A 15,408-nucleotide genomic window follows, 5' to 3' on the forward strand; every position below is an offset into this window, starting at 1 on the left:
AATAATGGTAATTAAGTTAACCCGTCCAATGTCTATTGAACAGTTTTTTTTTGTTTCATTACCAGTTTCCACCAACACTTTTACTGTAAAATGTTTGACATGCATTCTACCTACTCTGACAAATATTAAATAAATTGACTTGGACAAGTATAAATATTTTGAATAACTCTGCCTGTAAGTGCAAAAGTTTTAAACAGATTGTGAAATTCCATGGATTTAAGTCTGCACGATGGCAAAATGTAAAACCACACGTTGGCCAAGTCAAAATAAAACAAACCTGTTCTTTTCTTCTATTTCTATAGATTTAAAGGGAAAGATGGGGAAGTGCTGTATCTACAGCCCGCTGAAGAGCTTATTCGCCCAGAGAGAAACACTTTAATAGTGAATTTTACAGATGTTGAGTTTTATAATCAGCAGCTTGCTACAACCATTCAAGAAGAATATTACAGGTAACTTCACAAGGACTTGTCTTTACCTGGTGCACTGTGACCTTGGCACTATTGTGCAACATTTGATTTTGCAATAAAAAATCTTTAGTCACACTATGTAGAACCTTGACTCGCCCCTTCTGATCTGCGAAGTTTACAATATCACACTTATGAAGGTTAAAAAGTATAGCATCCTTTGCATAATATTTACAGGAGCAGAACATCATTAGAACATATAGAACAATATTTGCAATAGAATGTCATTCAGGAAATACATCATGAGTGATGCTCATTTAGAAGCTTTGGAATAAATTCACAAGGTGAGCAGAGTAACATCTTAACAATTTATCACACCCCATTCCTGTATTTTAGAAATAACCGGCGTTTGAATCTCATTATAGATGATGTCCTAGCAATGTAATGCATTCAATCCGCAATGTTATAATGTGGCATATGAATGCCATAGAACCATAATATAAACACTTTCCGAATTGGTCAACAAATTTTGACTGCAACTTAAAAAAAAGAAAAAAAATCCTATGGCTCTATTTTTAGTTGTTTGCTGTCCTAGACCACCGTGTATTTCTACATATAGAGCAAAAAATGTGTTTTTATTCATTAACAATCTGAAATTTGATATTTCTGTGAAATTTATGGTGGCAATGTCTCCTAGCTGAATGACTTTGTATTCCTTGAATTACTTATGTACCTTTTAATAGGCTTTGTAAACTGGAACTGCAATGCATTTTTTTAAGTTAAGAAAAAGTTTTATTAAAAGAATATGCTCAAATGTTACAAAATAAGAGAAAAATAAGAAAAGCTAACAATTAGAAATGCATATCATGTTAAGTAATGATAACATAGGCTGTAATATCATACATCAAAAAAATTTTTTTTAAAATATTTATAAGCAAAAACTGGCAATTAATATAAAATAAGGCAAGAAAGAGGGATATGAAATATACATTACAGGCATAAGAAAAATCCATAAATAGAGAAAAAAGGAGTATTCTTATTTAAACAAAGAACAAGAAGTCATGGAGGTTTAGAAACTTCTTGTTGTAACGGGGATAAAGAGAGAGAGGTACGAGCATTTGAGTAAAAAAAAACTGATTGGATTCCATAATTCTTTGTTTAGTAGCTAAGGCCAAGGGGTAAACAAAAGTTGTATCTAATCTATGATTGTAGCAAACTGCATACCACCATGCCTTAGAAGATAATTTGGTATAGTCCTTCCAATTTTTAGTTATTTGCTGAAATGCTACTGCTAATAACAAGTCTATTATTCTAGTGCTACAAGTGCAATGATCCCAAATGGGAGAGAGACTCCCTAAAAAAATATGAGAAAAAGAAAAGGGGTGAGTGGAAGAAAAAATCTTGTTAATTTGAGACCAAACCTGTGTCCAAAAACTAAGAACAAGGTGACAGCTAAAAAGCATGTGAAAAAGATCTGCACGCGGAAAGGAGCAGGACCAACACTTGTCAGAGGCATCTGGAAAATGTTTACTGAGAGTGAGTGGGGAAAATAATAAACTATTATAAATAAAAAATAGTGTTTGAGTGGTATTTGCAGCTCTGGAGGATCTACGAATCTTCAACCACAACTTATCCCACAACTCAATAGGCCAAGAGATTGTAAGATCTTTTTCCCAGTCTTCTATTGCGGTTTTTATGCGGGGGGAGGACAAAGTGTGGAGGAAAGCGTATATTTTTGAAGCCTTAGAATGATTAGTAAGTAAGGAATTCAGCGAGGAAGCATCAGGGGGTGTTTGAATTGATGGAGGATATATAGCAAGATGAGTATCATAAGCCTGCTGTAATGCGTGTGTCAACAACAACTATTTGGTTCAACAAGCTAGAGGTAAATTAAAAGAAGTGGCAGCTAAATCAAAGGAGATGATCTGAGTATGATGAAACAATTGACGAACCCAAATAAGAATGCGCATTCTCCAGGACCTCCAAAAAATTGGTTTACTATTAATGAGGATAGACGTGTTATGCCAAATAGGTTGATCAAAAAAGGATAGAGTATGTGGAGAAGGAAGAATTGTGGAAGTATATTTAAGAATGGGAGTAGAAAAAGATTGAGGTCTGTGAGAAAACATGAGATATTCTTTGAATGAAAAGGGAGAAATGAAAGACTCCAAGGTCAACCGGAGAGGATAATGAGGAATCATCAATCCAGTGAGAGACTTGATGTAAGAGAAAGGATTTATGATATAAGGAGAAGTTTGGAAAATTCACCCCACCCTCTCTTTTAGAGCGCATAAGCCTAGACAAAGACATACGAGATTTTTTGTGCCCCCATAAAAAGGAAGATAGAATAGTTTATTTTCTTGAAATATTTCAAGGGGATAGCAAGTGGTATATTAGAAATTGTAAACAAAACAATCGGAGAAAGCATCATCTTGATTGTATCCAATCTACCCCACCATGATAGATAAAGAGGATGCCATTTGTTAGTAAGAGTAGTTAGTTTTTGAATACAATCTTCCATACACTTGGTGATTGTACCGGAAAGAGGGGAGTGGAAATTGAGAACCAAATATTTAATATAATTTGGGCTCCAAGTAAAACCTGAAGCAGAAAAGTCGTCTTTGAAAGTCACTTTAGTGAGTGGTAAGACTTCGCATTTGTCCTTGTTTAGTTTGTAACCCGATACTTGAGCAAAAGAGTGAACTTCATCTAAAAATGCTGGAAGGGAGGTATCTGGTTGAGAGATAAATAGTAGGACATCATCCGCATAAGCTGCCATTTTAATGACAATCATGAAAGTTAAAACCATGAATGTTATCATTCTAAAGGAGTCGTAAAAGGAAAGGTTCTAAAGCAAGATTAAACAGAAAAGGTGAAAGTGGGCAACCCTGCTGAACCCCTCTTCCCAGTGAAAAATAAGGAGATAAGCCCCCATTTGCTGAGATTGCTGCTCTAGGACTAGAGTAAAGGAAGTAAATTAGGGAGGAAATCTTTGGACCAAAACCAAACCACTTCAAAGTCTTAAATAAGGCCATTCAACCCGATCGAAGGCTTTTTCCGCATCCAAAGCTATGGCTGCGAGAGAATGGGGATAATGAGAGGACTTGGAGAGAATGTCAAAAAATAATCTAGTGTTATCTGACAACAGCCTGCCCTTAACAAAACCAGACTGCTCTTTCCCTAAAAGCTCGGGTAGTAGAGACTCCAAGCGTAAAGCTAATGCTTTAGAAAAAATTTTGTCATCCATGTTTACTAAAGAAATAGGGCGATAATTTTTACAATATTTTGGATCTTTGCCCGGTTTCGGAATAATACAGATAAGGGCGTCAGAGAAGGATACAGAAGCGGAGCCAGTTTGAAGGAAATTAGAGAGAAGCAGATGTAATTTGGGGATAAGCAAATTTGAAAAACAGGAAAAAAATTCAACAGTGAAGCCGCCCGGCCCCGGAGCTTTACCGTGTTTGAGAGTATGAAGAGCCTGGAGGAGGTCCCTGTGAGTAAGGTCGGATTCTAAAGAAGAAAGGTTTGGAGGAGTATCAAAAGGAGAAGCGATGGTCGACAAAAAGTGGGAGATGAACTGTTCAGAAGAGGATGCTTCGGAAGAATACAATGCATCATAAACATGTAAAAATTCCTGTAAGATGTCTTCGCTTTTGTGTTTCAATAACCCATCATGACCGTAAATAGATTCAATGTTGATTTTGTTTTGTCTCACCTTTAAATAATTGGCCAACAACTTTCCAGCCTTATTCTGTCCACCATAGAACTTGGCGCTGGATTTTAAGAGAAAATTAGAGGCATTGAACGTGGAATCTTTATTAAATTGAAATTTGGCGGAGATGAGATCATTTAAGCAATCTTTTGATTTAGAAGTAGAATATAAGTGTTCTAATCGTTTAATTTTGGAAAGTAAGACATTAGTTTCTTGTTGGGCTTTCTTCCGCTTACGAGAGACATAATTAATGATAGTCTCTTGCTGATGCTTTAAAAGCATCCCAAACGACAGGGAATGGAATTTCACCCGTATGATTAAGCAAGAAATACTCGAGGAAAAAAGGATGTAAAAGAAGAGACAAATTGTGCATCAAGAAGAAGAGCGTTATTGAAACGCCATTTTTTAAGAGAAGTAGGCTTTCGTACAACATCCAAAACAATAGAAACTGGTGCATGATCCGAAATTAAAATGGAGCCGATGTCCGAAGAGATAAGGGATTGGGTAAGGTGATGTGAAATAAAAAAAATAATCGAGTTGAGTTTGGTGAGGGGGTGAATAAAAAGAGTATTCTTGTAAAGTGGGGTTACATAATCTCCAATTTGTATTGTGCAATGAGGTGAGTGAGAGATTTTTGTGATTTATGTGGAATGTAAGCGCTAGCTGAATATCTATCCAAAAAAGGGTCAAAAACTTTGTTGCAGTCACCTGCTAGAATAAAGTTATCAACATAATGTTGAGTAATTAGCGGAGCTAAAGAAGTCCAAAAAGAGGCGTCTCCACTCGTTGGAGCGTACACATTTAAAATGGACATAGGGACATTATCTAAAATGAAATTAACTAACACCCATCTACCTGAAGTATCTGCAAAATGCGTCACTGACTTGACTGGAAGAGATTTTCTAAACAAAATCAAAACCCCGTTACGTTTACCGTCACCTGGAGAAAAATACTTCACCCACCCAACCCCTATTCAATTTAGCAGATTCAATTGCCGATAAATGTGATTCTTGTAAACAGGCTATATCTGCGTTAAGTTTGGTCAAATGGGATAATACTCTGTCTTTTAATTGGTGAATGTAAACCTCTAACATTCCAAGAAAATAGTTTCAAAGGCATAAAACGTCGTTAAGCATGCATATCAAAAAACCAGTTAAGGAAAAATCATGAAAAAGAAAAACGTGTAAAATATAAAGGCATATTAATGAGATACATCTGAAATAAAAGAAAAACATTTGATATAAAGCAACAAAGTAAAAGCCAGTTACTTGATGAGAGAGAAAAAAGGAAAGTACAAAAGAGGAGAAATAGTGAAAACATAAGAAAAGAAGATGGAAAATGAAGGGGCTGGATCAAGAAGAGATGGTAAAGAAAATGGTGAAAAGAGACAAAGCCAAAAGAAGAAAGAAAAAGAGGTGTAAGAACATAATAACAGAAGAAAAAGAGCAAAAGACTTACGTAATGTCGAGAACAAACAGGTGGGGAGGAGGAAGGAGGCCACATAGAACGATGACGGGTCAGAAGCTCCAAAGGGAGGGCAGGGAAGGAAAACAACCGCAACGAACTCCACGAACATGAAGGTGAGTGACGATATGGATGAGAAAATCTGTGCAAGGGGGAAATAGAATAAACGTTAAATATTAAGAACATAGAAAAATGACGTAAAACAAACATTAGTAAAACTGTGTAAGCAAACCAATCATGAAAACCAACAAGGAATGCAGCATAAAATCCTTAACAAATGTGAGTGAAAACCAATTATTAAGAACTCGAAGAAGCAGCAATGTCCATTCCTGTGGAAGTATGAGAATACAAAAAACTCTTGAGTTTCAACGGATCGTCATAAGTAGCAGTCTTGTTATTGAAAGTCACCTTGAAAAGGCAGGGATGGAAAAGTCCATATCTCGCTCCCATAGAACGTAGCTGTGGTCTAAGTGAAAGAAATTCCTTGCGCCGGTCAGCAGTGGGTTTACCATCGTCTTGCGAGAAGAAAAGCTGATTGCCAGACCAGGTGAGTCGGGGGATAGCCCTTGCTGCAGATAATACTGTAAGTAAATCTGTATATTCCAGGAAGTAGAGGATAACACCTCTCGGCCGTTTAACGTGAGTAGTAGAGAACCCAGTAGGAGGAGGACCTAAACGATGAGCTCTTTGTATATTGAGATTGGTGGTATCTGGTAGCTTGAGAATCTTCGGCAAAAAGGATTTAAAGAAAGTAAGGGCATCAGATACCTCTGAGTTTTCCGCCAGGCCATAAATACGAAGATTGTTCCTCCTATTTCTGTTCTCCAAATTCTCAAGTTGCTTGTGGAGTGTAGAGACTTGGACGCATAATGGATCAACTTTGGCAACAGATGAAGTAAGAGATTCAACAGACTGTTCTAGGAGGGTAACACGACCATCAATAGTTGACCACTTGTCAGATAACAGCTGAAGAGTAGTTTTGGTGTCATCAAGAGTAATTTTAGTTTCTTCAATAAAAGGCCTTAGGCCCTAATTTCCTCCAGTTGGATATCCATTGTTACTTGCGAGGATTGTTTGGGAGGAGAAGATGGGTCTTTTTTTAGTCTTTTGATAGAACCTTTGGTAGTGCCACTTGGTTGCGAAACTGAGGCAGAGGAGGAATTTTTGGAAGAAGGGTCAGAGGAGTCATCCATCTCTAAACACTGGTATCTAGAACTCGTGTGAAGGAGAAATCTGCGAAAAGTTGGAGAAGGTTTGCGTAACTCCTTATATGTTCTACCCATAGAAGAGGTGGCAAATTCAACTAGAATGGAACAGAACAGGTAACGAGCAATTTGGGATTCCTGATTCTGAACCCAGAAAGGTTCAGGCTTGCGCTTCCCTTCTGATAAGTGCCCGTATCTAAAGGTTAATCCGTTGTCATACCTGTCATTTTGTTAGTGAAATATCTAAAATAACTTGATAACCACAGTGAAAATGTCAAGAATTATAACTTTATTTTCCCATATAGAAGTAGTCTGCTCAAGGGTCTGAAGATGTAACGGCTGAAGTAAAACTCATTTTACTCAGTCACTAAAAGCAGGGCTCCTGTCAGATTTAATAAAAAGAATAGGATTCAAAGAGCATTGTATGACAGGGTAAAAAAAAAATAACATTGTCCCAAGCTTAATGGAATTAAGTAATCCGGAAACATAGGAGAATATCAGCCCAACAGAGGTCTCAGAAGTAAATGGAGCTGCATCTTGTACAGTACCTAAAATGTTGTGAGGAAAAGAGCTCCACATGTATTTGCACGGAGCATTTCAGTCACTAAAATTTCTCCTCACAAAGAAGAAACGATGATGCATTCAAAATGGCGGCCGCCGTCAGCGCTACGAAAGCGCTGAGCACAACACAAAGGATTCCCGGTGCCTCAGGCAACGAAATGACTCATGAGACAGCTTGCGTGTGTCCGGGCATATTCTGACGTCAAAATCCGCTCACCATTTCGAAAATGAAGTCCGTAGGATGCGGTTGCTCCGACCTGCGCTGCGGAGCTTCACAGGAACACCGCCATTCGCGCCAGGCACTAAGCCACGCCCCTAGCAATGCATTTTTTAAATAGCACGGAACTCTACTTTTGGAGACACAGATCAGGGTGATATGTGCACTGCGCCGCTTTTGGTGGGCCAAAGGTATAGTTTTATTTTGCAGTGATAGCCCAACCTTATGGCAAAAAAAATGTAGCAATAGTGAATAAGACGTTTGTATTCACAATTGGTATTACAAAAAAAGTCAACCCAATCGAGGGTTAAGCAGTAGCCTCAGGATGACCATGTCTGATTGCGGCTACATCTGACATTGTCAGGGCCTGAAGAAGTCCCTTCCCGGGTGCCTCGGGTACGAGACGCCTAGGCGCCCCTCCATTTGTGATGCGCTGCAGCTTCACCCAGGGGCTCTAGGTTTAACCCCTAGAGTGCTCTGGGCTATCATCCGTTAATCAGGTTGTCAGCTCACCCTCTTGCATACCGAGGGCAGGTGGGGGTCAAAGGAGGTGAGTGAGGAGTCAGTGGGAAAAATGATGACGTTGAGAAGAGGGTGTAAAAGGGACATAGAATTGGTTAGAGGGAAAAAGAGGATTAACGGAGATGGACTCAAGTGAGTGGATAAATCAATTAAGATTACAGAATGATACGGAAGAGCTGAAAGGCGCTTGCTTCTCTCCCATTTCTCTACCCCTGACCTGAGAAGGTTTGTCCCAATGCTTTCTGTCTGGTGAGAATGCTGTGAGGAGGACGGGTAAAGCAGAAGTGTCTCTAATAGTGGCGTGGCCGAAGAAGCATAAATAGAAATGCTTTCCGAGAGGTATGGCTTACAAAATTAAGGTTCTTGGTTAAAACATGTACTCTAAAATCCTGTGCTAAACGCATGGTGCCATCTGACCAGTATTTGGGTGCCTATCTGAGATTTCTGTCTTTGCATTGTTATATCACACAGCCGTCTCTCTAATAACAAATCAAACCTATTGGCTTTGGCAAACCCTGTTAGCAGTATCGTATAGATGAGTAGCAACTATGTTTTTGTTGTGATTAGTTTGTATTGACAATGGTTTTTTTTTTTTTTTTTTTTTAGTTCTGAAAGAATTTTATTAATAGAAAGAAGGGTAACAATACAAAAAGTCATCACCATAAAATCATGTCAATACAATACAATCGGTTGCACTACACAAAACCAAATCAGGCTTATGAATAAGAAGTAGTCAGTTAATACACTAAAAGTAAATCATAGGGGCACTAGACTTATAAATAATAAATAATCTTGGAACGCACAGGGAATTCAAGGGGGTTTCGGAACTTCCTGTTGAGATGGTGTTAACTGAGAACATCGTTTGGCACATGCATCAAGATAAAGTCTAACAGGGGTCCACAGAGCCAGACGCTTCGCCGCTAACTGAATAGGATATACAAAAGAGGTGTCTAGTCTGTGATTATGGCTAACAGCATACCACCATGCCTTATAAGAGATGTTTGCGAAATACTTCCAGTTAGCAGTTATTTGCTGAAAGGCAGCCGCTAGTAACAAATCAATAATTTTAACATTGACTGTAAAACTACCCCAGCAAGGTGAAAGACTCCCTAAGAAGACATTAGTGATGGAGAATGAGAATTTAGTACCAAAAATTAGATTAATTTGGGACCAGACTTGTTTCCAAAAACTATCTACTAATGGGCATAAAAATAACATGTGCAATAAGTCAGCGTTTGGAGAAGAACATGACCAGCAAACATCCGGAGTAGTCGGAAACCTGCTGTTCAAAGCTCTCGGGGTTAGCAAAAGTCAATTATACACAAAAAACAAAGTTTGTGTTATACTAGCTGCCCTGGAGGATTTACACAATTTAGCCCATAAATTGTTCCATAAGGTTACCGGCCACAAGAGTTGAAAATCACACTCCCATGTTTCTTCTGTGTTAGATTTCTGCCGGACAATATCTTTTCCTTGTAAATAATTGTATATAATGGACGCTGTGGGTTTAGTTTTAAGCAGGGTGGAAAGTTGTGAAAAGGGGGTCGGGGGAGCGGAAGTGTTGGGTGTAATAGACAATTTAACCGATTTCTCCATCACAGCCAACTTAAGAAAATTATATTTATGTATAGATGAAGCAGGTAAATTGAATAGTTGTCGAAGTGAGGAAAAGGATAGAAAGTTTGAATGCGAAAATAACTGGTGTATCCATATTAAACCCTTCTGTCGCCAAGACCAAATGCTTGTTGTGCCAAATTGTCGAATTCAAGAAAAAGTCCAGAGTGTTGGAGAAAGGAGGAAGCATAGAAGCCAAAAGTTTGGAAGTCAGCTTTAGTATGGGAGTGGACACCACCTGCGGTTTACGTGAGAAGGAAAGATACTCAGAGAAGGAGAAAGGAGATAAAAAAAAGCTGTTCAGTTGTGAGCCATAAGGGTTCATCCTCCGAGGAATCAAGCAGCCAGAGGGAGGCATGGCGTAGGAGGAAAGCTTTTTGGTAAGCCGGAAAATCAGGAAAGTTAACTCCCCCTTCAGATTTCGGACGTACTAATTTGGATAAAGACGTTCGAGATCTTTTCGAATTCCATAGAAAAGAAGAGAGGGTGGAATTTATCTTTTTAAAACATTTAGCAGGAATGGGAACTGGAATATTAGAGATGGTATATAGTACAATAGGTGATAACATCATCTTTATAGTGTCCAGGCGACCCCACCACGTTAAATAGAGGGGATGCCATTTAGCCACTAGATCAGCGATTTTCTGTGTACATCTATTCATACATAGCGCCACCGTGTCCGATATTGAGGAGGTAACATGCAAGCCAAGGTATTTGATATGGGAGGGGCTCCATGTGAAGCTGGAAGCATTGAAGTCCACCTTAAAAGTGTACTTGGTCAAGGGAAGGATCTCACATTTATCATTATTTAACTTGTATCCAGATACTTCAGAGTAAGCTCGTACCTCCGCCAGAAAGGCAGGAATCGAGTCACTAGGATTGGACATAAAAAGTAAGATGTCATCCGCATAAGCAGCTAGCTTAATATGTGTGTTGTTTGAAAACCATGTAAGTTCGGATTTTGACGAAGTTTAGAGAGAAAAGGCTCTAAAGCTAAATTAAAGAGGAACGGAGAAAGAGGGCAGCCTTGACGCACTCCTCTACCCAGATCGAAAAAGGAGGAGATCAAGCCATTAGCACAGATAGCCGCACGCGGGCTAGAATAAAGAAGAGAGATCAAGGAGATAAATTTAGGCCCAAAGCCAAACCATCTGAGAGTGTAGAACAAATAGGCCCACTCAACCCTATGAAACGCCTTCTCAGCATCAAGTGCGATTGCCGCGAGGGAGTGTTTAACGTGAGAAGATTTAGAAAGAGCATTAAAAAGGAGTCTTGTGTTATCAGTTATGAACCTACCCTTAACAAAACACTGTTCTTTACCTAATAAATCAGGCAAGTAAGAGTCTAGTCGTATGGCTAGAGCTTTAGAGAATTTTATAATCTATATTTACCAAGGAAATGGGTCTGTAATTTTTACAATGCCTATGATCTTTACCCTCTTTAGGTATGAGACGTGTGCTTCTGAGAAGGACCCTGAGGAACCACCTAATGAACTAAAAAGATTGATTATAGAGTGTAATTTAGGCAATATGAGTTTGGAGAAATGCTGATAAAATTCTACTGTGAACCCATCAGGTCCTGGTGCCTTGTCTGTTTTTTAAGCAACTGAAGGGCATTTTAAAGTTCTTGCTGTGTCATATCTGACTCCAGGAGGGCCAGATCAGGCAGAGTGCGAGGAGATCTTTGGAGGGTAGAGAAGAAGTGGGATAGGGAATAGTCAGAGGGTTGTGACTCCGAGGCATAAAGAGACTTGTAAAACCGAGAAAATTCGTGTAAAATATCGGCATCTTTGAACTTTAGGTCTGCGCAGTCATCATAAATAGATTCAATGTTAAGTTTGTTGTGTTTCACTTTTAAATAATTGGCCAATATTTTCCCCGCTTTGTTTTTACCCCCATAAAATTTGGCACTAGATTTTAACAAGTATAGTGAGGCGTCTTCCATTGATTTCTTGTTAAATTGCAATTTGGCATTAATGAGAGCCTGTTTCGAGTGCGAGGTGTAATAAGAGTGCTCCAGTTTTTTAATGTCATGCAAAAGGTCCTTAGTAAATTTACGGGAGATTTTCCGCCTTTTAGCAACGAAGCCAATAATAAAATCCCTCGCGGAAGCCTTAAAAGCATCCCATACAGTCGAGAGGGGCATGGATTGGGTTTGATTCAACACAAAAAACTCCTCAAAGAAAGTGGTAAAAGAGGCAGTGAATTTTGGGTCCGAAAGGAGGGCATTGTTAAAACGCCACCTTTTGGTGCCTGTGGCCATAGGTGGAATCTCGAGACCAATGGAAACTGGGGCGTGGTCTGACAAGAAGACCAATCTCCGCATGCGTGAGGGTTTGCGAGATGGAGTGAGAAACGAAAACCTAATCAATTCTCGATTGCGTCTGGTGCGATGGGGAATAAAAAGTGTACTCTCTGGTAACCGGGTTGCAAAGACGCCAAGCGTCCAAAAGCTTGTACTGGGATATAGTTCTTAAAAATGATTTCTGGGATTTATTAGGAATGAAGGGAGTTCTAGAGTTCCTGTCTATAAACGGGTCAGAGACCTGATTGTAGTCGCCAGCTAAAATGAAATTTTCCTCCATGCAAAGAGCAATCTGTGTAGCCAGCGTGGACCAAAAGGAGGGATCACCACATGTGGGGGCGTAGACATTAAAAAGAGATACAGGAACTCCCCTTAGGGACAGTTTAACTTTCAGCCATCTACCATTTACATCTGAATCTTGAGACAGTAGTAAACACGGGAGGGACTTACGACAGAGAATCATCACTCCGTTCCGTTTACCATCACCCGGAGAAAAGAAAACATCCCCCACCCAACCTCTCTTCAACTTTAATGATTCCACATCAGAGAGGTGAGTTTCCTGCAAAAAAAACAATATCTGCATCTAGCTTAGCTAAATGTGTCAAAATTCTTTGCCTTTTGAAGGGAGAATTTAAACCCTTAACGTTCCATGTAATCCGTTTCAAAGGCATAGGTATTCAAAAACATAACATAATGCAACCATAAAGCATAAGTCTGAATTAAACCAAGAACTATGCAAGATAAAAAAAAAAGGTAGAGCAAAGAGGAAACAAAATGTCCAATGACGACGTGAGAGTGAGAAAAGGAGTCAAATAACCAGAGCAAGAAGTGATGGTCAGAGGTCATGGCAAACAGAAATATAAACCATATGGAGGGGTAATAAGGAAATGAAAAAATAGCTGTGACAAAAAGAGCGACTAAAAAGTTCAGTTAGGTTGATATGAGTAGACGGAAAACAATCACTGACAAACTACTAGCATTTAAAAAAGAACACAAAACAAAAACCACAGAAAAGAAAAAAACTAATGAACAAAAAGAGAACATACCTACGAAAGAAGAGTCAAGAATATGCGGGGGGGGGGTGGGGCCACAGGGAGTAGGCCGCACTTCCGATGTCTGCCAGACGGAGGATCGGGGAGAAATCGTAATACAACGAAGAACATCTGCGGAAAGAACATAAAAGATAATCCTGTAGGACTAACATTGAGACACATGAAAGAGACAGAGGATCGGCCAAAAACAGAAATACCAACAATAATGATAAAGAACCAGTCATGAAAAATAGAACTTTGTCGAAGCAACAGCAAAATATTCAAATTCTACCGGAAAAACACTTCTACAATCCTGAAATATAATTAGAAGTTTAACAAAGTTCAAAGGACCTGTGGAAGGAAGAATACATCAATCAAACGGTCGATGAGGGAGAAGGTCCAGAAGAATCCATAGTGACTGCTTTGCAAGAGTTAATGAAGCTTTGTAGACGAATTGGATCTTCGTATGTTGTTCTATTGTTATATGTTACTTTGAAGAGGCACGGATGAAAAAGACCGAACCTAGCCCCCAAGGAGCGTAGATCGGCTCTCATGCCGAGGAATGCCTTGCGCCTGTTAGCTGTAGCCTTAGCATAGTCTTGCACAAAAAATAGGGACGAGCCGGACCAGGTAATCCTCGGAGAAGCTCTGACTGCGGAGATCACCTTCATCAGATCTGTAAATTCTAAAAAGTAGAGAATGACCCCTAGGTTTCTGCAAAGGATTGGCTGGAGATGGAGCACGACCCAACCTATGAGCCCGTTGGATATTAAGCTGTGTCCCTTCTGATAAGTGAAGAACTTTGGGCAAAAAGGATTTAAAAAAGGCTATCCGGTCCGACCCTTCAAATCCTTCTCCCAGGCCGTAAATACGTAGATTATTCCGTCTGTTGCGGTTATCAAGATCCTCGACCTGTTTCAGCAGCACGGAGACTTGAGAATGTAGATGAGAAACACCTGAACAAGACTCCCGCAGAGAGGAATCAGACTCCTCAACAGCAGAAATCCTTGCATCCAGTTGGGACCAATTATCCGTTAAGATTTGCAGCTTAGTGTTAGTCTCTTCCATAAAAGGTCTGAGGGCCCTAATCTCCTCAAGTAAGAGCTCCATTGACACAGGTGACGTCGACTTGGACGGCGAGGGAGGGTCCTTTTTAAGGCGTTTAGTTTGAGATTTACCGGTAGTGCCAGAGGAAGATTCCATAGTAGCGGTTGAGCAGTGAGCTGTATTCAGTAAAGGGAGGTCAAGCTTAGAAAATTCAGTGAAAATCTATGAGTTCTTTATAAAAATATGTTTCTTAGGTGTAGAAATACGTGTCCCTCTTGTTCTTCCCATAAAATGGTGGACAAAAATGCCCACCAGCGCAGTGGGTGTGCAATAAGTGGAAGCTGTGCGGCACAGCGCGGGAACACCCAGTCGCTGCCCTGGACACTCTCCGTAACGTTCTTTGAGGCGACACAGGTGGAGTACATAAGCGGCTCAAGTAAAGAGTTAGCAAGGTGCGTTAATGGAGGACCCGAGAGAAATTCAGTGCAGAGAAAATGTTGTAGCATGCCGCAGTCAGCCACAATAAAGTCGCAGTAAAGAATTGCACACAGGCTTCCACAGAGTCCCAAAATGGCCGCCGAGCTCAGAGTCCTCAAAATACTAGGGAACCTCCAACAGCATGCTTGCAACCGCAAACCTCCATAAAATGAGGTGAAGCCTTGTCATAAAACTCAGGAAGCAGGTCAGGGGCATTAGAAATTTTTTTTTGAAGATTTTCGGAAGATTATTCACACATCCGCGATTCGCGGCAAAAACAAAATGGCGGCCGCGGGAGGACGCGATCATAAAGGGGCCTAAAACACATACTTGTTAGCAATTGGCGTCTGTTTCATAAATGCCAATACGATCCCCAGGTCTTCATCAGCAAAAGTCTGTTTCCATGTCGAGCCAACTCTATGGCAGAGAGTGATTTCTCCGTAGACCCTCGCAGAGCGCCGCCATCTCCGACGGACGCCAAGCCACGCCCCCGAATGGACAATGTTTCAATTCAGAAAACAGACGGATTTAAACATTACTAATGTCTTTGGAAGGGGTAGTGGTCTTTTGAATGTCTCAACCAGTCCTTTGCCTCTTCACACTACTTTAGTCTGCTGTCTCTCACTCTTAAACACTTACCCCTTTTTTCTCTCCGCATAGTTTTGAAATCCTCCATTTGCATATCTCACGCGCTCCCTCTCCTTCCACTTTATTGTTGTATTTTCACTCTGTCCTTCTGCATGTACATCTTTGCATCGCTTACCCTTTGCCATGCACCTCATCTGAAAACACCCTTTATTTCCTTTAGTGATGTCAATATTTTGATGTGTTCCTTCACACACTTTTACAT

General features: G+C 39.9%; 1 protein-coding gene across 2 annotated transcripts in view; it reads left to right on the plus strand.

Moving 5' to 3' along the window:
• The window catches only part of LOC146823118 (maternal DNA replication licensing factor mcm6-like), a 474,334-nt gene that overhangs the window by 28,888 nt on the left and 430,038 nt on the right, over positions 1-15,408 (plus strand). For both annotated transcript variants that reach the window (XM_085606624.1, XM_085606623.1), the window contains exon 3: positions 303-449. In XM_085606624.1, coding sequence (XP_085462750.1) covers positions 303-449 — 147 coding nt within the window. The remainder of the gene's footprint in view (positions 1-302; positions 450-15,408) is intronic.

This window comes from Triturus cristatus, chromosome 5_2 (assembly GCF_964204655.1).
Source record: "Triturus cristatus chromosome 5_2, aTriCri1.1, whole genome shotgun sequence".
Taxonomy (NCBI): domain Eukaryota; kingdom Metazoa; phylum Chordata; class Amphibia; order Caudata; family Salamandridae; genus Triturus; species Triturus cristatus.